Raw genomic sequence first — 25,065 nt, 5'->3', positions numbered from 1 at the left:
AGATCCCTATTTCCATTAGTTTCCCCTTCCCATGGGTGGCTGTCGACGCTAACATTGAAGATTGCGCCTCCATGGAAGGGAGGGAAGGGGGGTTGCTCGACGGTGGTTTCGGCGATAGTCTCCATAGAGCCCTGGGACTCGAAGTCCGAATTCTCCTCGAAGATGGTTTGGAGGGATGCTTCAGAGCATCGACCGACGTGTAGCATGTTGACAGCCGGTGGGAGCTGGTCAGCGATCTGGTCGACGAGAGGATAGACATCTCCAACCTGTTGGCGAGTTTGCCCTATAGGGCATCTTGATAAGTGGCGGCGACATTGGTGAGCCCAAAGGATATGGCCATAACCCCTGGAGTTTCCTGAGCAGCCTCCGATAGATCTGGATCGAAGGGTGGTTGGTGCTGAACCAGAGTGGTCAGAGCCGATTCTACGATGGAGAGGCAATCGGTGAGCTTCTGGTCAACCTGATCGATGGATGCGATCAGATCGTCGTTATTGATTTGCCTCCTCTGGTAGCGGGGAGCGGGCGACGAATTGTTGGCAAAGACGACCTAGGAGGCAGTTCCAATATCGGATCTACAGTCGCAGGTGTTGGGGTGATCGACGCGGCATTGATCTGCACTGGCTCGATGTGCTCTCCAACTCCGTCAGCGTTGATGATCCACGAGATCGATCCGACCATAAAGATTTAGCCAGGCTATAGGAGGGACGAAGAGCCTACAAAATGTACCATCTTGTTCAACATGGAAACAACACGTAGACACCTACCTGGCGCGCCAGCTGTCGATAGAATATTGTCGGCAGTCCTCTGAGGGGTATCACACGAAGGTAGATTGATCGACAGAGATGCGTGTAATCGAGAACCAGAAGACAACAGAGACATATGAGTTAGACAGGTTCAGATCATCAGTATAATGTAATGCCCTATTCCTATGGTTTGTTGGATTGCATTGGCTATCAGTAACAACGACGAAATACCGGGGAAAAAAGAATAAGGAGAAAATCAAACGCTCTATTTACTCGTGGATTTCAGCCAAATTAATTCAACGAGTCGATAATATTTTTCCTCAGCACTGTCCCTCGCTGCCTCGGAGACTCGCAGTTGGGCGCTCGGGTCGTATACTCCTCGATCCCCCGCAACTACCTAGATCTCGAACCCTCGCCGTCGCCGCCGCCGCTTCTTTCCCGATCGCCGCGGCCATGGCGAAGGAGTTCCCCGTGCCGCCGGTGGTCTTCACGCCGTCCACCCCGACGCACCGCCGCCACCCTGCCCCGGGCGTGGGGGCCTCCCCTCCGCCCGCGTTCGCGCCGCCACGCCCCTCGACTTCATCCGCTGCCAACCCGCTCCCCTTCATGTCGTTCGATGTATCAGCTGCCGCGGCCTCTTCCTCCTCCGCGCCACCCCTCTTCGCGGGGCCTATCGGTGTCGGCGGTTCCGGCGCATCCTTCGAGGACGAGCCGCCGCTCCTCGAGGAGCTCGGTATCAACACGCGCCAGATCTGGCGGAAGACGATCTCCATCCTCCACCCGCTCCGCTCCGCCGACCCCTCCCTCCACGCCGACGCCGATCTATCTGGCCCGTTCCTCTTCCTCCTCTCCTTTGGACTCTTCCAGCTCCTCGCGGGGAAGTTCCACTTCGGGATCGTGCTCGGCTGGGTCACCGTGGCGTCCCTCTTCCTCTACTTCGTCTTCTCCATGCTCTCGGGTGGCCGCCGCGGGGACCTCGATCTGTACAGATGCGTTAGCCTCGTCGGCTACTGCATGCTGCCCATGGTCATCTTCTCCGCTGTCTCCCTCTTCCTGCCGCGTGGCGGCGGGCTTATATTTGGAGTAGGGATGGCGTTCGTGATATGGTCAACTAGGGTCTGCACCAGGCTGCTAGCAGAGCTTGCATCCAGCGGAGACGAGCACAGGGGCCTCATCGCTTATGCGTGCTGGCTCGTCTACATGCTCTTCTCGTTGCTCGTCATCTTCTGATACCGTTTATGGTATGGAAGGTATGCTTGGACAACTATACTAGACCATGCAAATATTTAATTTGATTATTGTTGTTATATGCACCAGTGGTTACTGTACAACAATAGTTTACTGTGTAAACCTCTAAGGTAATCATTTTAACTCTGATGTAGGTGTTATACATAATTTTTGTGATTTGTGGAGAAATGAAATATACATATGAACATATTTGATTGTATACCAATTAACTAATATTTAGCCACTACAATCTTGATTTAACAAGATATGAGTTTGTTGAGGTTAAAAGGCAAGTTTTATAGGACGGCGATTAGACCTGCTATGTTGTATGGTGCAGAATGTTGGCCTACGAAAAGACGACATGTTCAAAAGCTAAGTGTCGCGGAAATGCGTATGTTGCGTTGGATTTGCGGTCATACAAGAAGGGATCGAGTTCGGAACGATGATATACGTGATAGATTAGGGGTAGCGCCAATTGAAGAAAAGCTTGTCCAACACCGGTTGAGATGGTTTGGACATGTGCAACGGAGACCTCCAGAGGCACCGGTGCGTAGTGGAATCCTAAGCCAGGATAGTAACGTGAAAAGAGGCAGAGGAAGACCGAAGTTGACTTGGGTAGAGGCAATAAAAGGAGACTTGAAAGGATGGAATATACCCAAAGACTTAGCCTTAGATAGGAGTGCTTGGAAGACAGCTATTCACGTGCCTGAACCTTGATTGCTTCTGATGGGTTTCAACTCTAGCCTACCCCAACTTGTTTGGGACTTAAAGGCTTTGTTGTTGTTGTTGATGAGTTTGTTGAGGTTATTGTTCTGTTCTTTTCCTTTGAAACCTCATAGAACACTGAGTTGGATGGATGTTTGCTGTGTTCATCTCATCTGAATTTAACTTGACTACCACATGATATTGGTCTGGTTTCTGTGATGATTGTAACTGAAAGGTGGTTATGCGCTACCCCAGTTAATGTAGCCATATCTGCTCACCTGAAGTATCTGTAATGTGTTTGTTGTTACGCACAACTCTCCATTCCTTGTAATGTTTAACGTAGTTAATTTATTTGGAAGCTATGATGCCTGGATATAGATACTGGTACGCAATATGGCGATACTCTGTTACGCTATTTTCCCCCCAAAAAACACAGACACGGCGATGTGCCAATATCCATATAAAATAAAATAAAGACGCCAAATATTACATAATATAACATTATTTAGGGCATAACATTCAGGCCATCAAGCAACCAAGACCCTAGTTGCAATAGCTGGGCTGTTGGAGACAGGAAATCCTCCGCTTTAACCACCATCGATAGATAAAATGCATTCAAACTAGTTGCCATGATCTGACAAGGGCTCTTATACGAAGCGAATGAGTGATGATAGGGTTTCAAGGTATCACAGGTGTACTGGTGAGGTATCTCAGGACTGTCTGGGTTATTTTTATTATTTGGAAATTGAGTAAACTTTTTATACGTCTGGGATACGTATGCGTGGAGTGTCTCATACCAGTACGTGAGTTTTGCGAAGTATCTACGTTTCATAGTTTGGAAGTTTTGCATCTTCTTACTGATTGTAATTGATTAGTAGGTGTTTGAAAATTACTTGATGACATTGTGCATGTGAAAACAAAATGCAAAAGCGGTAGCAGTTCTGACTGATAACTGATAGTAGACCTGCAGAGTCAGGCCATATACAAGATAAGATCGGGCTCTGAATTGTAAATGTAGTCGATTATTTGGTTGCCCAGGGATTACAAGGTAGTTTCATTCTTTGCGCTGCATGATTACGGTTCAATAATTCATCTAGTTATAGATGTTTATGGCAATGAAATTAGTACTAGCAAGATGGAGGTAATGCACCGAACGTCAAATGAGGCAAGTTTGTGTAGCTATTGGAAACTAGGATGTGTTGTATGCCGCTGGAAGTTTTTTTTTTCCTACATAAATTTGGAACACCTTGCATGCCGTTGACCACTTCTCTAGTCTTAAAGGTTGTTCAACTGCTCAGCATCAAATACATGATTGTAATTCATTCAAGACTGTTTTACAAGTGTCATTGGAACCAATGCAATAGTTAGCAATGTGATAGTGATGTTCACATGTTATAAGTGATAATTCTGTTCAATCGAATGACAAATCGCTGGTGGATACTATCTGCAAGTGTCATTTAGAACTGGAAATTGACAAGTTGTTGATAAATGAACCCAGTGATGTCCCTAAATCGAATGACAAATTGAAGACGCTTTAGAGTAAAATATTCAACTCCTTCAGCATGGAGGGCTTTAACATAATTAATAGATGCCTTTTATCTCAGTAGCTGAAGATGCTTAGTGTCTTTATGCAGCTAAACAACTTGGTAGTTCTGAATTCTGATATATGATTAACTGTTTTTATCATTTCTTTCTTTTCGTATTTTACCTAAAGGAATCTGTGCGTGCTTTGTCCATTATGTATCTCAGGCCAGCTCTTACATTACTTGTTTGATATGCTAAGTAGAAATGTTCTAGGGATGAGATAGGTCAGATGATCTCATATACTAATTCAAGCAGTTCTTTCAAAGGAAACATAAATTTAACCTGCCTGAACTCAAGAAAATTGTTTTCTGTGGCTTATTTCAATTATGTATCTCTACGATAACTTAAAGATGTGTATTCTATCAGTACATTAATTAAGCTTTGCCTATATATATATAGTATTACAGTGGCTGCGGTGGCGGTAGTTGGTGGTGGTTGTCCGGTCACCACCATCTGTACTATTATGTCTGTACCCTTGGTAAAATTTGTGCCAACATGTGGCAGCAGCTCAGCACTTCTTGCACGATCCCCTCCTTATTCCCCTGTGGCCTGTCTGTGCTGGAAGTCAGGGCATTTCCTTTTCCCTCTTCTCTTCCTTATCACCCACTCATCTCTCTCCACTCTCCTCATATGATGATGCTTGTGGCTGCTATCCGTTGAGCTCGCTGGTTTGAACATTTTTTATGGTGTCCAGTTGTCCACATTGACAGTGCTATGATGTCAAACACCTTGTGTTGATTTTGATTCAGTGGCAGCTGCTGCTCAACTCAGCATGTTGAAATGGTTGCTTGCTGCTGCTGCAACTGTTGAAATGACCTCCTGGAGTGTTTAGCCTGCTGCTGGTGCTTAATCTGGCTTGGGGGTGGATGGATTTTGCCGTCAAGTGTCCTCATGTGGTGGCTGGCTGCCACCGCAACCTTGTCACTCTGCGGGAATGTAAAATCCTATCCTGTCATTTGTATAAGGCAACAAAAAGTTGAATAGGGTGGCTGGCGGTTTGCGGTCGTGCTTGTCGATACTCTCTAAACCAATGGTGGCACTCAATTATGGCACTTAGTCCAGCTGACATCCAGTCTCTGTTTCTCCTTATGCACTCTAGGGTCAATGGTCAATGGCCTCAGCTTAGGTCACCACAGTGCTATGTACCACCATTCCTCCACACTTGATTGGGTACTACTGTCAGTGAGCCCAGATCATGGAGGTCCGGAGCTGGATTGGCCTTCCAAGAGTATAACTGAATGCTCTTATTTTTACCGGTCTTCGCTAGGTTGGGTCTTTTGTTGGTGAGCTCTGTTAGTTCAGTTGTTAGTTGGTTGTTGGCTCATGTTGTCTGATCCCTATCAGAAACATGGAGGTGGGTAGCAACTACGTTTCACTTTCTCAAACTGTTAAAAATTGTAATTTCGTTGCCAAGGTAATGAAATTTGGTTTTACCCCGGTGGGAAAAAAAGTGAATGCTCTTCTCTTTATTGATTGCATAGTCCTCTCGTTTAATGGAAATCGTACCTTTTAGCACAATTGGCGATGTGGTGAAGTGTAAGCATATGAAAATGGTGAACATGTTGGAGCACAGTAATATTTGTTATCTGCTAGCACTTTTGTTTTGTACTTGTGTTTGCAACTTTGTGCATTATGAAAACTTTATATTGCTTTGGATTGCTTTTTCTTGCTACTGTGTACAGATTTATAAACTGTGTTTTTTTCCTTTCTGTGCAGATTATGTTCGTAATTTGTTTAGCGGATGATGTGGACAGCGGACTGCCTTTTACCAGTCACTGGAATGTTTTTGCTGTGTTGTTGCTGAACTACATACAATCTGGCCAGTTGGGGAAATGTTCTGTAGTGATCTCTTTGTTCCAGTGGGCATGGTTGGTGTTCGGTGTAGATCTTGGTAAATGAAAAGGAAATCAAGGTCCAGAAACAGCAAATGTGCAGTAATTAGGTTTTTGTTGAAGTATTGGTGGAAATCTTACTTTCTAAAGGGATTGGTCGTGGTCGGTGCAAATCTTGTTTATTATGATTACTTACCACGACTTCTATTTTTTAGATCACCGTGGTAATTTCTTTTCTTTTCACTGTTCATTTGTCAATGATGCATTTTGGCAGAGATAATTGTTCTATCATTAGGTATCGTGGTAGTTACTGAATCATCATAAATGAAAGGAACGTTAGTTTTCTTTCATTTGTTACAAGTTGACATTCGCATTGAGATAGCAAAATATGTTGTTTGCAATTCGTGCTATTACGCATGGCACCATTTTCTGGGTCATATGGGAAAGGGCTGGCATTATCTTAATTGCATTTCTGGTTCATATGTGAAAAGGCTGTCATTATCAAGGAAAGGATGTGTCATTATCCATTATTAAATCCACTTGTTGCTCTTATATTATAGCATGGTTGCAACTTTTAAGTTACCCTGGAAATCTTTGTTTGACTTGTCACATCCCGGTGCCCTTTTTTGCTTTTCCCATACGGCTTGCTTCGTCCCACGATCACTTTTTGGGAAGTTATAAACGTTTGACTAAATATATATAAGAAATTATTAAAGTTAGTTTAAAAAAAATATATAGAAGAAATTATTAATAGTTAGTATGCAATAAGTTATTAGATTAATCGTTGAATGTATTTTCGCAACAAAGTTATTTAATATATTTAATAAAGATATAAATGTTGGTTGGCATTATCTTATTTGCAAAAGGAAAAGATCTGTCACTATTCATTAAATCGGTAAGAATACTAACGCTCATCTTCAACCTCCATCTCGCCCCCATCCACCCCACTCCCGCCTCCCGCCTAGGCCACGACGACCTCCCTACCCACCGCTTCTCTACCCTTTCTTGATCCCATTCAACCAGCCTCGTTGGCGACTCATCGTCCTCGTAGCGGGCTTCACCCAAACCTTTCCCCTTCTAAGGCTGTTGGCCATGGAATTCTCATGAAAATCTAAAACCCTAACCCCCAAATCATAACCATTGCTGTCTTGTCCACCGTCCCTTGTCGCCACCCAATCCGCCTCCCCCTTCCCTAATTTCGGTGGCATCCCCCCATGTGTGTTCTCTACTAGATCATTTTGTAAGGTAGCATCCATTCAGCCTGTTCGTTTGGCTGTGGCTTGTCGTAAACGATCGTAAATTTTCAGTCGGAATAGTATTTTTCTCTCACACAAATCAGCCAGCAGTACTTCTTTACGAACCAGCGATGATACGAACCAGCCAACCGAACAGGCTGATTATCTCTAGACCAGTTGTCTCGCATCCAACGGCCACGCCATCGAATCTAGACGCCAGACAAGATATCCGCCGAGACAGATGACCGCCGAATTTCAGGTTTACGAAGAAGCCGTGGTGCTGGTCGGGGCAACTTGTCAGTTAGGCTATGCACAATGGTAAGCAGTGCCCGAAAAAAGCCTGGCCCCACCACTTATTTGGGCATCGTGCTTGTGGGCATCGCTCGACACCACTTCAGGGACCCACCGCATACCCACCATGCAAGCAAAACGAAATAAAAAATAGAATCGACAACTTCCTCTTTCCTCAGCTCCCACGGACCGTCACTGCCTACTTCTCTTTCCTCGTTGTACGGAATATTATTTTATTGATTGGGCACCGGTGCAAGTACGTGCGCCGCTCCCCCCATTTTACCAGCATCACTCCGAAGTTAGCTTCACTAGCTGTGATGGCCTCGTTCGGTCTCGCAAAAATTTGGCTAAAGCTGGCTGAAAAATACTGTTTTAGTTGAATTATTGTGAAAAAAATACTGTTTTAATTAAAAAAACAATCCGAATAGGTTGGTTTCTGGGTAAGACGAACGGGGCGAAGAGCAAAGCCAAAAGAAGACAAAATCTTCTTTTTCTTCTCTCAGCATCACTCGAGAGCAACACTGCAGAGGGCCTTATCACAAAAGTCGGAGAAAAACGTGAACGCACACAGATGCAAGCAGCCAAGCAGGTGCGTTTAAGAAGAATCAATCAACGGGCGAGCGCAGCCGGGGTACTTAACCAACCGGCAGTTCCCTGAAAAGTTCCCTTCCCTCCTGCACGATCCGTCCACCCTCCAAATCGCCCTGAAACCTCGCGACGCGAAAATGCCCAAACGAGACGAAGCAGCTTCCCCGCGCGCTTCCCCACCCCACACACCTCCGCCGGGGACGGACAGCGAGGCCGAGGAGGCAGACCAGGCGGGGGCGTCCGCGGCGGAGATGGGGACGTACAAGTGCTGCATCTTCTTCACGCGCAGGTTCGCGCTCGCCGACACCACCAGGCCGGAGGACGTCCGCGCGCTCTTCTCCCGCTACGCCGGCGGCTCGCCGTACATGCTTGCCGACGACCTCCGCCGCTACCTCGCCGCCTGGGGAGGTGCCGACGGCGAGGTCCCGGAGCAGATCATCGACCGTATCCTGCAGGATCGCAGCCGCACCCCGCGGTTCGGGAGGCCGGCGCTCACCGTTGACGACTTCTTACACTTCCTCTTCTCCGAGGACCTCAACCCGCCCCTCCGCTGCTCCAAGGTAAGTCCACCCGGAAGTTGCTCGATCCCCAATCCATATGCGGCTTCATTCATTGTTTCCACTGTCTATTGGTGCGATTGCTGGTTGCGGGGGCGGATTATGCAATGTGGCCAAATCAGTACCGTTTGCAGATCACATAGGGATTTGTGAGCTGCTCCTCATATAATGCCTGTGTCAGTTCAACATTTTGTGGATCACGAAATGGGACTTGTGAATGTGAACTGCTCCTCATATAACGCTGTGTCAATGGAACATGTGCAGCAAAGAGCACAATTACATAGTCCATTTATTTTGTCTTTCTTAGCGTCATAGCTTCATAGGCTTGACGTTATGGTTCAAAGTGATGTCTCTATCAACTAATTAATGCATCTCTAATGTTGTCGCATACTCCCATTGCCTTTGGTAATTTTGTGTCATGACGTGCCATGCTTAGCAAGCTCAGGGTTGAATGGTGATATATATACTGCTTTGTGCTTTGGGTTTGATTGATAGATGCACTGTTTCTTCATAATAGTTCTGAATTTCGTAATTAGCTAATATGTTGGCTGTTGCTGTCGAAGGAAAAAAAAGTTCTGTTGGCAATTATCTGCTGTGGCTAGCATGTGCATCTCCATTATTGATGTGCGATTTTAATGATAACCCTGCACTCCATGAATTGTTTGACGTTAAATACCTTTTTCCAGGTCCATCAGGACATGAACGCACCGCTATCGCACTATTTTATATACACTGGACACAACTCGTATCTGACCGGTAATCAACTCAGCAGTGACTGCAGTGATGTTCCCATCATCAAGGCACTGCAAATAGGTGTTTGTGTAATTGAATTGGACATATGGCCAAATTCTTCTAAAGATGACATTGATGTTCTCCATGGAAGGTATATATCTGCATGCATTGATACTTTGTGGGTTCCTTTCATGAGGATTTTCTTTGTGTGTTTTTGCACACCATCTTGTTGAAACATTATTTCTATACTGAAAGCTGAAGCTGCCATGAGATGTGTTGCCTGTGATTTCATTCACGTTTTCACTCTTGATAGGACACTGACTGCCCCAGTATCACTTATCAAATGCTTGAGATCCATCAAAGAATATGCTTTTGTTGCATCTCCCTATCCTGTTATTATAACACTAGAAGACCACCTTACACCTGATCTTCAGGCGAAAGTAGCTAAGGTAACTGCATTTCTTTGAATGATTAATATATGGCAGGTGATTCTAGTGTAGCTACTTCTGTAATTTTGTATAGATGGTCCTTCAAGTGTTTGGAGACATCCTGTATTACCCTGAATCGAAACATCTTCAAGAATTTCCTTCACCTGAAGCTCTAAAGGGGCGTGTCATGCTGTCAACGAAACTCCCAAAGGAGTATCTCGAAGCAAAGGGTGACACCACGAAGGAGAGAGAAATTGAGACCCAGTTTAAAAAGGGAGAAAGGGAAGAAGCAGCATGGGGAGTAGAAGTTCCAGATATTCAGGATGAGATGCAAGTCGCTGACAGGGTAGGGATCTTAAATTCTGCTACATTTTACCGTTTGTTTACTTAGCCTGAAAGTTCTGTTCATCAATATTTACTACATGGTGTTCTGGCAGAATGATGACGATCTATTATACCATGAAAGAGGTGCGGATGGTGACGATGAGAAGAAAACGAAGCATGTGGCAGCAGAGTATAAACACCTCATCACTATCAAGGCAGGAAAGCCAAAGGGTCCTCTCGTGGATGCCTTAAAGAACGATCCAGACAAAGTTAGGCGACTCAGTTTGAGTGAGCAAGAACTTGCAAAAGTTGCAGCACGTCATGGTCCCAACATTGTGAGGTTTGTTTCCCAAATATATTTTGATTGTTCACCAATGTTGGAGGAGATATGGCATAATTCTGTCACAACTACTTAGTTGCCCACTTTTCCTCTCATACTGAAGAGCTCTTCCTGTTTGTTCCAAACAGCTTCACACATAGAAATATGCTGAGAATATACCCAAAGGGAACCAACCCGCTTCAATTCATCCAACTACAATCCATTTCTTGGCTGGGTGCTTGGTGCTCAAATGGTGCCATTCAATATGCAGGTCTGACTGTAATCTGAACAACATATTCTGGCCTGATTGAACTCCAATAGTTCGCAACTTTCCTGTTAGGGTTTGGATCAATATTAACTTTACCACATTTGTACCGTAATCTTGTTTCTAATCAAGTTTCATTTTACCATTGTGGTCATGTCTTGGTTGTTCAGTTGGTTCATGATTAGGTATACCGTGAGCTTTCTTTTAGCAAATCATTAAAAGGAAACCTGATTAATTAGTTTAGGGCTGTAACATAAGCAATGCCAGAACTAGTTGCTTAAGCATGTGTAGAAGCTGCCTAATGTCATGAATACCTGATATATCCAAAAAAAATTTCTCCAGGGACATGGAAGAGCACTTTGGTTAATGCATGGTTTTTATAAAGCCAATGGCTGTTGCGGTTATGTGAACAAACCAGATTTCTTGATGCAAACTTGTCCAGATGGAAAGGTGTTCGACCCGAAGGCAGATTTGCCAGTGAAGGCAACATTGAAGGTAGATGGTGTGGTTCTTCCGCTTTTATTTTTTGCTCTCTCTATGGGTTTCAGAAATGTGTTGATTTGGTAGTGGTTTGCAGGTCAAGGTGTACATGGGGGAAGGTTGGCCAAAGGACTTCAAGCAGACACATTTCGACACATACTCACCTCCAGATTTTTATGTAAAGGTCTGTTCACTCATTGCGCCCGTGCCAGTGTTTAGAAGTCAGCGACGCCTATAGATCGTCCGAAGCACAGTCATCGCCGGAGTTCCATTAGACTCGGTGATGAGGAAGACGAAAGCCGTGGAGGACAGCTGGGTGCCGGTGTGGGAGGAGTTCGCCTTCCCGCTGACCGTACCGGAGATCACGGTGCTCCGCGTGGAGGTGCACGAGCAGGACGTGAGCGAAGACGACCTCGGCGGGCAGACGGCGCTGCCTGTGGCGGAGCTGCGGCCAGGGATCCGCGCCGTGCCGCTGTTCGACCACAAGGGGCTCAAGTTCAAGAGCGTCAAGCTCCTCATGAGCTTCGAGTTCGCGTAGCGTCCTGCAGCAGAAAACGATTATGCTGCCATGTGCGTCGATCGATGTACTTTTGCAATAGGAATCGGCCTTTTCTTTTTACTGTTATTATTAGGAGTTTAGGACCTATGCCAGTTTTGTACCGCTGCCGGTGCGCGACAAATCAACGCGCGGAGATCTCGTGGAGCTCCGCCTCATCTCTAAGGACGAATCGTACGGCAAGGAGATGCAGTGACCAGTGTACCAACGGCGCGGATTGGACCTAGAATATCATGTGGATAAGAGTGACCTGGAAACGAATGCATGCGAGTGAGGCCTGAGCCTGAACTGACAAGCAGCAACCAAAGCAGGCAGTGCCCATGGCGATGGGTGCTGCGGCGGTCGCATCCACCTGCATCAGGTCCGCCTCCCCTGGCCTGCCCCGGTGTCGCGTCAGGGCGCAGGCGACGTCGTGGGCCGGAGGCGCCGAGGCGCTGGTGCGGTCGGGTGCGGTGAAGGCCGTGCGGCCGAGGGACGCGGCGGAGGCTCTGGGCGCCGAGGGGTTCCGCCTGCTGGACGTCCGGCCGGAGTGGGAGCGCGCCCGCGCCAGCGTGCGGGGCTCGGTGCACGTGCCGCTGTTCGTGGGGGACGATGAGATGGGCCCCGTGACACTGCTCAAGAAGTGGGTTCACCTCGGCTACATCGGGCTCTGGACCGGCCAGGGCTTCACCAAGATGAACGACCGCTTCGTCGAGGACGTCGCCGCCGCCGTCGCCGACGGCGGCAGCAAGGACGCCAAGCTTCTCGTCGCCTGTGGCGAAGGCCTCAGGTAAATAACAACACTACGCAAGTGTGCGATAAGAGATGCGATGCTCGTACGTGCAACAAAGCTAAACTTATTCATCATTGCGTGGAGTTCGAATTTCAATTCGCAAGGTCGTTGATCGCGGTGAGGATGCTGCACGACGATGGGTACAGGAACCTGGCGTGGCTCGCCGGTGGGTTCAGCAAGTGCGCGGATGGCGACTTCGCAGACGTGGAGGGGGAGAGCAAGCTGCAGTACGCCACCATCGGGGGAGCGTCCTACATCTTCCTCCAGATCTTGCTGCTTCTGGGAGTGGTGAAATGATCCACGAGTCCTGCGCCTTGGCGCGGCGCCGCCCGCGCCCACCCGCGCACGTAGTTTCCATGTTGTTACGCCTTCCTCAGCCGTTGGATCTGGTTTGTTTTGCTTTGATAGTACTCTTTACTACCGTTATCAGATGTACTTTGCATAGTTGCATGTGGTGACAGAACAGTTAGTAGCAGTAGAGTTTATCGCGGCTGGACTACAATAATGCCACGATTCCTCAAAAAAAAAACTACAATAATGCCACGACGAAAAATGTGCGCATATATATGTGGGTGGCAAGTGGTAGAGATATAGAGCTACTGAGCTAGGCGCACACACATTTGACGTTCCTACCTACCACCTATGAATCCTATCTCGTCCCTATCTCCACGCTGCACGCATCAGTCATATTACTAAGCAACTAGTTGCCTATATAATAAACGGGCCAAGACGATCGGCTCATTGCGGCCCTAATGTACATGTCCAGGACCGTCGTAGGCCCATGGAAGCCCCTTAGTCCTACTCCCACCCCTTAGAAGGCGGCTTCTGCACGGCTGAGAAGTGAGAATGAGAAACAAAAAGAAAAGAGCATTTGTTTCTGTACCGTGGAAAGGCACTGCAGGGTAACAGAGTTGGATCCGAATTCTGGAGGGCGTTCAGTGCAGCTCGACTCGACTACAAAATGCGGTTTCACAGGTGGTTGAAACACATTTTCAAAAGCGGTCATCTTGCCCGCCTCAACTACATGGCCGCTGGAAATCAGAAATTACAGAGGTGGGCATAACGCTCGCCAGTCAAGTTCAATTAGCAGAGGCGAGAAGACGATCACCTCTGCAAATTGATTAATATTTTTTTAAAAAGGCTTCCTCATCACGAAGCTCGCTGCTGCTTCACCATCGAGCTGGCCGTTACCTCACCCCACCAAGGCCTAGCACCGAGCCGTCGAGCTCCATCACAAACGCATCGTAGCCCCGAGCCACACCGCCATGGATTAAGCACCGTGGATCTGCTCACCCTTGCCATGGACGCCGTGGATCTGCCCACTATGGATGGTGCAGCTCGTGGATCTGCCAGATGCGGCCGCTACGCTTAGAGAGGAAGAGCGTGCATGAGGGAGAGAGAGAAGGTCATCGTAGATCATACCTCGAGAAAACCGCCACCAAAGGGGGCTACAGCTCGCGTGCGCCTCCACGCGCCATTGTCAATTGGGTGTGCGAGGTGTTGATAGGAGGGCCCTTCAATCCTTGTCCAATGCACATGTGCCATCTAGATAAAGCACACATTGCATTCAAGGATTCAAAGTGCTTAAAGACGTGTTTTCTTGACTTTCACCTAGATTTGGGGGGGGGGGGGGGGGGGGGGGGGGGGGGGGGCTAGTGGGGCCACCAGGGGGGTCCGGCAACGCCCCTAGGGGTTGGAAGACCCCGCTTGGGTGCCCTCCTAGACCCACTTCTTCCATATTTGCTTTCTACACATGTAAGACTCTAATACAAGTGGAATTTTGTTATTTAAAGAAAATATGCTCATGCCATGCTCATTTCCTTTTATTCTGAGGTATGTTGATGGTATTTTCATGGTGTAAAACATGTTGTAATGACCATCAACACTTTTTTGATGTAAAATTACCAATAGGTTAAGTTTGCTAATATTTAGTCTGGATGTGAGTTGGTTTATGCAATATGAATGGTTCTTATACATGTGTGGATTAATTGGTAATATGATTTATTGCAAGGTTATATGCTTAGGGAATATATGGTGCAATGCATTTAATTGCATATGTATGGTTAATGGAAGGTGACATATATTGGAGAAGGAAATGCATTTGTTTGTCTCATGTCGTGTGGACCAATGGAGTCAAAGCCAGATAGGAATGCTTGTAGCTAGATAATCAAGATGCTGGATAAAGTAATTGTTGATACACACTACATAGGGACATGAAAAGAACCATGGATAGTTGAATACAACAATGGGGTTGACCAAGTCATAAGTGAAGTAGATGAAGAGGGAGATCACGAAAGATTTTCCAACATGGAGGATGTCAAGACGAGATGATAAGCATCAATATGGTTGACATAGTTTATACATTGAGAGCATAAAAGGTGGCTTCACAAAAGGATGGTGATGCATGTGGTACCATTGTGGTAGCCTGCATCCAAGCAAAGCTATGTCATAAGAACTTAGGATGTCTTCAGGACACAAATAGGATCGATGATATATGTGGCTCTAGTGGAGAGTAAGATGTGTCTTAGTATAGGGTCATTTTGGATGTCAAAATAATGTCCAAGAGGATAAGAGAGGGAGATGGTTAGTTTTGTTTACATCTTAGGGCTTCGTGTGGGAGTCATAGCTAGAGAGGGTGAGGAGGAGAAAGATAGAAAATGTTTTATTTTCATGCATTAGCCTTTAATCTTGCCATCCTATACATGGAGTGTTCAACATACCAAGTGTAGAAAATCTATAACAATTGCAATTGATTTCTTTGCCATCTTATACATGGACCGATGGACCAAGTGTACAAAAGTCATAGCAATTGCAAATTGATTTCTTTGTCATTCGACATGGAGTGTGCAATAGACCTGGCATAGAAAATTTGGTCCATCCTATTACCTCACTGTATTACTGTTTGTGTATTTCCTTTTTGGTTGACTTCTAGAGTTGTTGTTTTTTTGTCTCCTCCTTCTTGTGTACCTTCGGTCCATTGCAATTTTTGTGCAATAGGCGGAATATCTTCTCTCTCAATATATATCCATCTTTGTACTTTCTCAAGTTTAAATTTTGTTAAAAGATTTGAAAGAGTTATCTAGTTTTGCCCCATTCTGTGCATTCAATATACTTAATCCCTATGAGAATTTTGGATAAGTTTTTATGAGTAGGGGTGAAAATAGGATGAATAATTCGCAGCTCTTTAACCGTACGAAGATATATAAAATATGCAATGAAATAATGTATGTATAATATTATCTATGTTTGCTTCTGACTAATACAAATATGCAACATGATATTGATGAGTAGTGTGTGTTCATAGTATAAAATGCTAGCTGTCACTAGGAAATATATATGGGGAATTCACTTAATAATATCTGTATAGAAAGGTAGACTAAGATGCAGAGTAAATAGATGATACAATAATTGTTTTTATTTTATGTTTTAGCAATCACTCGCCCTTGTACACACTCTAATTGCATCCTGATAGCTAGTCTAATAAAATATTATATTTGAATACACGTAAACTCAATAATAATTTAGTCTATCTATCTGACTACGACTCTGAGAAAACAAATATGGGATAAGATATAGGATGGAGAAACAATTATCTAGATGGATATGTCTCTAACTCCAAAAAAAATAGGATAGAGAGTATAGGATGAGTTGTATTTGTGCGTATCTGATCTGATTTTACCCCTACTTGTGAGTGTGATGGTGCTAGTATACATGAGGACAACTCTTGAGTGATCTTGGATCAACCTATCTGATGATCTCTTTGAATTTGAAATGCTTAGATTTCTCTGAAATTCATGAAATCGGTGTTTATATTTTTAGATCTTTTTGGAGTTCTTTTACACAACTTACAATGGTCAGACTATTAGTGTTTTTGTGTAAGATTCCATAGGATACTTTTTATTGGTTCATGTTGTGTTTTGGTGGGTTAGACCACTAGGTTCCAGATTATACAGGGATCGTGCAAGAATTGGGCTTTACTAAAAGAGAGGTGTTAGACGAAAAAATATTTTTGGTCATTGAAATTTATTGAGGCTATGCGTAGGTATAAAAACAATCGAGTCATTCAGGGTTAACCCTTTCTCTTTTTTTACTTTTACATAATACTTAAAAACAAAATAAAAAAGGTTGGGCATAGTAACAAATAGGAGATTCATAGGATATTGAAAACGAACCAATTCAGTGGAAATTTGTGAATAATTATCAGGATTTGAAAAAGAAAAATGGGAACGTTAATACATAGAACTAAGAAACATGACTTCACATGCTGCCCCAACTAACCTAACGTGGTGATACTGTCAATACATAAGTTATTTTAATTCATATCATAAGGTCCATGAGATGATAATAGTACAAGGCTAAGACCATAAGTCTACATCACAATAAGCCAACCACTAATCCACTGTGGATTGCCTGGTGTGGCCAGTTAGACTGGATTGTTGGACTCCAAAAACATGTTGTCATATATGGAGATAAAACGGAATATCCTGTCCAATGCAAAAACGACGAAAGGAAAGAAAGATTGGAAGAACAACCATATCCATTTTATCTCATTTCTAAATTCATCCTAACAAAAAAAAAACGGAAATGAACGAGATATCCATAAATGTGAAACCGAGCAAGCTAAGTGTAAAATTGGGATGTGCGTGTGTTAGAGGTTGGGAGAATTAGATTTATCTCGTCTGTTTTCGTCTCTAGTTATCCTTGCCTATTCTAACTATTTGTTGATCATTAAATAGCTAGTTTGTTCAATAATGTTTCATTTATACTGAATGGTGAGGGCATGCATATATGACAAGAGAAACATCTTTTTGTTTACCAAGCTCTACTTTAAACGTTTTCGGTTGGATGACCTTTAGGCACTATTCGGTGCTCTCACACCTCTACGGAGTATGAACGAACCGCGAACTTGGGGTAGGAAATTTGGCTGCCCGTCGTCCTCGTCCATCAAGCACGCGTTGCACATGCACCAAAAGATCGCCGTCAGCACCCGTGACCCGATCGAGTGTTCAGGCATCCACCGAAAATGACGCCCAAGCATACAGTGCACGTGGGTGAAAGGTTAGTTGCCGGTCTCATTTGGCCTCTACCACCGCTCGCTTAATGGTACTTTAATTAAATCGGCTCTCAGAAATGAACGCCGGGAGTTGGAAGATTCCGGAGTTCCCATGATGGAACCTGCACGGACGATATAGGCCAGGTCCACAGCCGCATCGTGCAGGTCGTGGCCCTCACGGCTCCAAGGCTCCAAGCCACCGGTGGGCCTCGATAATCTCTGTAGCTATGTGTGCATTCCTACTATGGAAAACACGCCCCAAAAGGAAAATAACTTTTCGGTCACGTCCCGAAACAGAACCCGTTCCTGTTTGTTGTGCGCTACTAATCCATCATAAAATATAAGCGTTCTGTTCGTTTGGCTTATAAGCCGTACTTTTTCAGTCAACGAATAATATTTTTCTCTCACAACAAATCAATCAACAGTACTTTCAGTCATGGCTTATCAGCCAAACGAACAGGGCTAAGGAATTAAGGGTTTAAAATTTATACCAAAATATAAGATATTCTAGTGAATGAACACTCCAGAAGATAATTTTTATATGTATATCTACCATTAATGTCTATGACTAACCCAAATATACTAGTAGTCAGGAGAATTATATGCATCATTTGTCTTACCATGAATATGTCCTAAAATTACTTGGATCTCTTATGTTTCAGGACGGACTACTTGAACCATTTCTAGATAGGCGTTTTTTTGTTTTACAGAGACGGGTAGGCTGTCCGACCGCCTCTATCAATGAGCGTGTTAAGATATCCTTCTCAGTTAATATTTTTTAGAAAACAAAAGGTGAGTCTTCTAGCCTGACGTGACACATTTTTCCACTGATACAGGGCATGTCGAGCATTCTCTTAGGACTCTTTGCCATGGGACCATAGGGCTTCAGTTTCTCCTGACAAACCTTTTAGCGCTATTGTTGAGGTACAGCTGATAGCAGGTGGACTTCATCGGTTGCTACTACATAGAGTAGCTCAACAATACTGAAACTAAGCAGGGTGAAGCCCTATCAAAGAAGTCCTTAGATTTGCATTTGATATTTTAGTCTCTTTGGTTGTAATACCTAGCCTACTAGTGTTGTGCTTTCAGCTCGTTGGGGAATGTGTTGTGTTCCGGTGGAATTACTCGCACTTTGGTTTTCTAAATAGATTAGGGCTAACTTAAAATCCTTGTATTCTAAACATAGAATCTCTATGCTAATCTTTTTACATGGAACAATGATGAAAGTATAAAAAATATGCTATGCATATGCAGGCTCGTTCCATGCAGTCATAAGCCTATTTTTAGGAGTTTTGCTAGTTGATGATCGATTTATGGCTCTAGTTGGAATTATATTAGAGTTCCTTGATTGATTGAATTGTATTGGAATTATAAAAATGTATGTTTAAACCACCTCATTTTATCTTTTTTAACGAGATTACCCACTGAGCCTGGCCTAGCTAAGAATCTTCTTTGATGGGTTCCTTATGTTTTTCTTGTTCACAAACAAAGCACCACAAACACACATATATATGTTCATATATACGTGTGCACACTAATTCCTATGAATACATGTACACATCTCCTATCCATATATGAACACAACTAAGAGACTTGACCAATACATCTTAAGGTTGATATTTGCCACTGATGTCTCGTTGTCAACATGTACATCGCTTGTCACTAATAGATCAATAATTAGGCACGCGAGAGATTACATCATTACATTGAATCCGAGGATGGATTACATCATTGGCAGTAATTGGTGATAGGGGTTTCACAATTGTGCGGCTAAAACAATCGATCATTAGTAGTATTGATTTGGATCATTATCCTGGTTTACATGGCTTCTCTTGTGAACTCAAGCAAGACCAAGGTAAGATTGATTGATATTTGCCACTGACGTCTTGTTGTCAACATGTACATCGATTACCACTAATGGAATAATTAGGCGATAGACTACATCATTACATTAATTGAACCCCATGGATGGATTATGTCATTGACAACAATTGGTGAAAGGGGTTTCAAAATCGTGCATCTAAAACAATGGATCATTAGTAGTATTAATTTGGATCATTATCCTGGTTTACATGACCTCTCTTGAACTCAAGAGTCAAGACCAAGTAGCAACGAGAATTCCACACACTTCTATATGTATGCATATGTACGCACATTTTACTGCTCAGTTACATGGGATGAATAATGTATACCACAGCATTTCTGTATAAAGTAAACATCGAATTATTATTCACCGTTCGATCCAACGATGATTATGCACAGCACAGCTAACTGAAACCAGCTGGCGCTGCCGATGATACGTACGTATATATAGCTAGCTCAGTACGGAGCAGCTGCTAGCTGCAGGTAGACGAGACGACAGCAGCACTGCAGCCGCCGCCGGCGGCGGCGACGGCTCTATTGGCCTGCAGGGACTGAAGCTGCGCCTTGCCGGCCAAACCGCGTTGCCGGATGAAAACGCGGTACTCGTCGAAGGTCATCTCCGGGTACAGCGCCGGGCGGCCGGGCCCCACCAGCTCCGCCATCGGCGCGATGGGCAGGTCGCTTCGCGGGTTGTAGAAGAAAGCCATGGACAGACGGTCCTCCGCCGCGCTGACCGTCACCCGGTGCTCCACGCTCTTGTACGCCGCGTTGCTCAGCACCTGCGGGCGCGCGCGCACATGCATGCATGCGTATTTTAGTGTCACTCTTGTAACTGGCTTTAATTAGTTACGCACAGAACATGTGCAAACGTGACAATACATGTATATATGCACCGAAGGTACATGCAATTAATGGTGCTACGCATACTTGTAATTAAAATAAGCTGTCAATATAATATTGAAAAAGTACTTATTATTAGTGCATGTTAGGGATGGACTTATTATATTGTTTAAGACTTGAATTACCCATACCGACAGAGTTTGGCCGACTGATATGATGTAAATCTATTATTAGGGTAGCTTCGACAGTGTAAAAATAGAAAGCTCATAGAATAGGTTATTGAGTAAGAAGGAATATGATCTTTTGGTTCACGAGTGGAATGGTAGCGACAAGAGAGTTTGAATGGTCAGCCAAAAGCAAATAATTCAGATAGTTATCCTGTTCGATTTGATCTTCAGATGGATGGAGCAAATGGAGGCGCTGATTCTAGTCCCGCGTGCGCGGACACACTTTTGTAAGCGAATGGTTCTGCTGCAGTACCTCTCGCACAGACCAGCTGCTTTATTTGATCTGTGATAGCGACGGCACATCAATGCAAATCCAAGGAGAGACACGTCCAGTAAAAAGACACGGTACGTCTCTCTGGCCTGGCCAGTGCACTGTACACAGACGGACAGACGGACCTGGGTCAAGGAGACAAAATAGCAAGGAGTAGGTGTCTCACTCCAATCTCATCCTTTATCCACTTGTGCATGCTGTGCACAGTGTATACACAGCCGGCCCGTTCGGTGGTCGGTTTCTGGGCTTATAATGGCCGGTCGATGCTGGTTTGCTGTGAGAGGAAAATACTGTTGGCTGACTGATAAGTCCTGGCTAAAACCAACAAGCGAACATGCTGAGCAACAGCTAGAATCTTTATAACTGTACATAGTATTATATTTTCCCTTTTCACCGTTAACTAGGACTATAGTAGCAAATATAGGCCTGAAGGAATATAAAAACATGAAGCATAGTGGGGGCATCAACAGGACATTTTCCCTAAGGAAAAGAGCAAGTTTGCTTTTAGTCCATCATCCTAAAATATAACGTGTCAATTTTAAGACCAAATAAGAAGTCTGACAAAAGAATACTGAATGTTAACTTACTTAATTTTCTAGTAACACATGGTTTAAAAAGATAGACATGCATGTATTGATTTCAGACATTAGTCATTTTAAACAAGATGATGTTTAAAAGGTATGCACACGTGGATAAGGTTTAAAAGGCAGGCACACAGGGATGGACGAGCAATCTAGAATACCTTATTATAATTCGAGATAAATTTGGCCTTTTTAATACGTAGCTTATATTTCAAGGCTAAGGGAGAAGTTAACGAAGTCTTACTGGTAGCCATTATCTAGATAAGGACATGTGTTCGATCTCTTATATCCCTAAAATAAATGGTCCAAAATTTTTGAAACACTAGCACAAGTTGCACTGGGATTTGTGAGGTCCATGCATAAAACCCCCTACTTTTCGTGGGAAACCCGTCCTTTTGTCGCAAATCTAGAGTCCTGACACAGTCAATCAGATTCGTTCGGGGACGCTCTGTCTCGGTTTCGAGGCGCTTTTTTTCTAGATGCTGCCGAGCTGGTCCAGGACACGTGTCGACGCTTGTCGCCGACTTGTACGTTCGCCATATTTCTCTTGTTTTTCAGTGTTTTTATTTGTCTTTATTTCTGGATATATCTTTGCGGCTTACACTACCGGAATGCGGTTTGCCGTGTATCCACGGCACACGGCGAAGCCTAAAAAACACTCGGCAAAGCCGTTCCACTCGGCAAACGGCACTCGGCGTACACAGAGTCGGCAAATGTTTCTTTGCCAAGTGTTTTTTATCAGGCTTGCCGAGTGCTAAAACCGACACTCGGCAAAGACTTTTTGTAAAATATATATAAAAAAAACACCGCCGCCCACCCGCCCCCCCCCCCCCCCCCCCCCCCCCGCCACCACCCGCCCGTGGCTCCCCCCGCCGCCGCCACCAGCTGTGCAAAAAAAAAGAGGGAGAGGGAGGGAGAGGGGGGGGGGGGGGTTGGGACAGGGCCATGGCCGGCCGGCGGCGGCACTCGACCTTGCAGCCAGCACTTGGAAGTCCGAGCCGAGCTCGCGCGGGGGTGGCTCTCTGCATACGGCAGCGACGCGGAGGGGTTAGGGACGCAGGGTGGGGCCGAGTCGCGCGCTGGCGGTGCGAGCAAGGCGATGGGCGGCGTTGCTCTGCAACCTGCAAATGGCGGTGGCGTGGGCGCACCTGGTGGAGGCGCTGGTAGAGCTGGAGCGGGCGCAGGCACACACCGCAGAGCTGCCAGATGACGGCGGCCGGACGAGTTTATAAGGTTGCGAGTTTGCCGAGTGTCGGATCGGGGCACTCGGCAAAGCCACATCTTTACCGAGTGACAGATCGGGGGCACTCGGCAAACCTATTTTTTCTTCTTCTTTTCCATAACGTGTTTTAAGGTCAGAAGAGAAAAAAAATGAAATTGTTTACCGAGTGCCAAATAATTACACTCGGCAAACATATTTCTTTGCCGAGTGCTAGACAATTACGTTCGGCAAACATATTTCTTTGCCGAGTGCCTAGTTTTGCCGAGTGTTTTTTTACTCGTTCGTCGAGTGCAATTATTTTACCGAGTATTTTTTTTACAGCACTCGACAAAAAACTTGTTTGCCGAGTGTCCGATATATTACACTCGATAAACCCTCCTGCACTCGGCTTACCTACCTATTCCGGTAGTGTTGCACTTAGATGGTGCGCATGCGGTGTGATGTCGTTACACGTACTCCGTATATCTCAGTTCTTAATTAGCCAGTCAATCGTCTCGCTCTCTATATGAAGTAAATCTGATAACCGTTGTGTATTCCGTTTTTTTTTCGGCCACAACACCAGACATGATTTTTTTTTACTAGATAGAGTGACATGTCCAAAGTGAGCCGTAGTACGTATATGTCACGTGCACATATGTACGACCATTAAATATTGTTGTGTAGCGATATGGATACGTACCTGGATCTGGTCGCCGACGTTGACGATGAAGGCGTCGGGGACGGGGTCGACGATGATCCACTCGCCGTCGGGGCTCCTTACCTGCAGGCCCTTGGCGTGGTCGTCCACCAGCAGCATGGTCATGCCGCCGGGGTCGGAGTGCCCCGCCACGCCCAGCGTCAGCTCTGGCTGCGGGCACCGCGGGTAGAAGTTGACCCGCAAGCACGCCCCTTCGCCACCCTCCCCGCCGAACGCCGCCTGCAGTCTTCCGGCCTCCAGCCCCAGCCCGCTGGAAAGCAGCCGCATCACCCTCCGGCACAGCTCCAGCACTTCCTCGCCGTACTCCTCCGTCGTCCCCCTGCAACGACGACCACGCATGTCCCGTGCGTGCATGAGACCAACCAACTACGGCCGGTACAGTGTGCTTGGATATGTAGAGCGTGTGTTTACCGTAGAGAGGAAGGGAGGGAAGGCCACTTTTCGTGGCTCTTGAGCGACGGCGGCAGGAGGTGGAGGAAGTAGTAGTCGCCCCAGTCGAGGGGGCCGCCCTTGGCGGTCCCGAGGCGGCTGCCGTAGCCCTCGTACGTCGCCGGCGAGTTCGCGTAACGCTCGCGCACCTCCGCGGGCTGCCGGAAGAAGCCACGCCACGCCGCGCGCGCGCTGCGCAGCAGCTCCGGGCGGACGCCGTGGTTCACTGCCTGGAAAAAGCCCCACTCGCGGCACGCCCCCGCCACGGCGCGGGAGGTCGCGTCCACGTCTAGCATTGACAGGTCTACGACTGGGATGTTCGGGCCGCCGGCGACGCCACCGGAGGCTGGCAAGAGGCAGGGCCGCTCCGACAGAGGCTTCACGTACCGCTCGGGGATCGTGTCGCCGCAGGTGTCCGACACATCCTGGACGCGCACCACGGGCTCCGGCCAGCCGGCGCCGCCGTTGAAGCAGCTTGTCATCGGAGCTGCTGGTTTAAGACAAGACGCCCTATTGTGTGCACAACTTGCACTTGCACACGCATGGCATTTTGATGATATATACTAGTTGCAATTGTACATGATGGTCCAGCTGAGATGAATGGTAGTACCATGTTTTACCCCCTTTTATAAAGGATATGGAAGAGACATTGTTGTGTTGTGCCTTTGCGATCATCATTGGAGTGTTGAATATAAAATTTCAACTAGTGGGCTTGAAAGCAACATGCATAGCTAGGGAAAATATAGCACGTGCTCAAAAACTTAATAGTGGTACAATATGAAAAAGGATTAGCTCTGTATAAGGTAATTATGCTAGCAAGGATTTTGTGGCCACAGAGGTGCCACACTGCACTCCTGTTGCAGTTTGTGCACTTCACCTAACCATGCATCACAACTATAGCCACAGTAGGATTTTTGTTAGTCAAAACGTTTTTTCTTTGACAGTCAGCTTTTCAGATTTCACATAGACTGGCAACATAACTTCTTTTCATTCCGAAGCGTGACCTAGAGTCACCCTTATCAATATATCTATATCAAATATTAAAAAGAGAAAAATTCTCTCTTTTAATTTTGCGTCCATCACACTCTCCACCGGTCCGCCTGTCCCTCCACCACTCGTGCATAAGAGTCTTGCCCAGTTTATAAGAGACCTAATTGGTTTACTATCCCGTCCGTGATGCAAACTCATGATCCGTGCTAATATAAGAATGGCACGCGTCTAATCATGATACACGGACGACGTGC

At 45.7% G+C, this 25,065-nt stretch overlaps 3 protein-coding genes and 1 pseudogene across 4 annotated transcripts; 3 read left to right on the top strand and 1 right to left on the bottom strand.

Annotated features, from left to right (window-relative positions):
- The first annotated feature begins 1,057 nt into the window (after positions 1–1,057).
- Positions 1,058–6,516, top strand: LOC136542933 (uncharacterized). 2 transcript variants are annotated; one of them, XM_066535550.1, is made up of 2 exons: positions 1,058–1,984; positions 5,976–6,516. In XM_066535550.1, the coding sequence occupies exon 1, from the start codon at positions 1,197–1,199 to the stop codon at positions 1,971–1,973; it is 777 nt and encodes a 258-aa protein (XP_066391647.1). In that variant the 5' UTR covers positions 1,058–1,196; the 3' UTR covers positions 1,974–1,984; positions 5,976–6,516. The 2 variants fall into 2 exon arrangements, with proteins under 2 accessions (XP_066391647.1, XP_066391642.1); XM_066535545.1 differs by having other exon boundaries at positions 1,058–1,993.
- Positions 6,517–8,222: 1,706 nt separating this feature from the next.
- On the top strand, positions 8,223–11,973 carry LOC136542925 (phosphoinositide phospholipase C 4-like; annotated as a pseudogene).
- Positions 11,974–12,122: 149 nt separating this feature from the next.
- LOC136542917 (rhodanese-like domain-containing protein 10) lies at positions 12,123–13,148 on the top strand. Its single transcript, XM_066535534.1, has 2 exons — positions 12,123–12,635; positions 12,743–13,148. The coding sequence occupies exons 1-2, from the start codon at positions 12,187–12,189 to the stop codon at positions 12,933–12,935; spliced, it is 642 nt and encodes a 213-aa protein (XP_066391631.1). The 5' UTR covers positions 12,123–12,186; the 3' UTR covers positions 12,936–13,148.
- Positions 13,149–19,701: 6,553 nt separating this feature from the next.
- Positions 19,702–24,406, bottom strand: LOC136496541 (jasmonate-induced oxygenase 2-like). The gene is made up of 3 exons (XM_066492248.1): positions 23,804–24,406; positions 23,375–23,711; positions 19,702–20,333 (listed from the first exon to the last, which is right to left on the bottom strand). The coding sequence occupies exons 1-3, from the start codon at positions 24,301–24,303 to the stop codon at positions 20,028–20,030; spliced, it is 1,143 nt and encodes a 380-aa protein (XP_066348345.1). The 5' UTR covers positions 24,304–24,406; the 3' UTR covers positions 19,702–20,027.
- Between the last annotated feature and the right edge of the window lie 659 nt (positions 24,407–25,065).

This window comes from Miscanthus floridulus, chromosome 1, assembly GCF_019320115.1.
Source record: "Miscanthus floridulus cultivar M001 chromosome 1, ASM1932011v1, whole genome shotgun sequence".
In the NCBI taxonomy this organism is placed as follows: Eukaryota; Viridiplantae; Streptophyta; class Magnoliopsida; order Poales; family Poaceae; genus Miscanthus; species Miscanthus floridulus.
This window is presented reverse-complemented; position numbering and strand designations above follow the sequence as displayed.

Excerpts from the sequence above, each read along its gene's own strand:
- LOC136496541 (XM_066492248.1), bottom strand. The coding sequence starts at position 24,303 with ATGACAAGCTGCTTCAACGGCGGCGCCGGCTGGCCGGAGCCCGTGGTG. Across the intron at positions 23,712-23,803 it reads TCCCTCCCTTCCTCTCTACG|GGGGACGACGGAGGAGTACG; the intron begins GTAAACACACGC and ends TCGTCGTTGCAG. Across the intron at positions 20,334-23,374 it reads ACGTCGGCGACCAGATCCAG|GTGCTGAGCAACGCGGCGTA; the intron begins GTACGTATCCAT and ends GCGCGCCCGCAG.
- LOC136542917 (XM_066535534.1), top strand. The coding sequence starts at position 12,187 with ATGGCGATGGGTGCTGCGGCGGTCGCATCCACCTGCATCAGGTCCGCC. Across the intron at positions 12,636-12,742 it reads GCCTGTGGCGAAGGCCTCAG|GTCGTTGATCGCGGTGAGGA; the intron begins GTAAATAACAAC and ends TCAATTCGCAAG.
- LOC136542933 (XM_066535550.1), top strand. The coding sequence starts at position 1,197 with ATGGCGAAGGAGTTCCCCGTGCCGCCGGTGGTCTTCACGCCGTCCACC.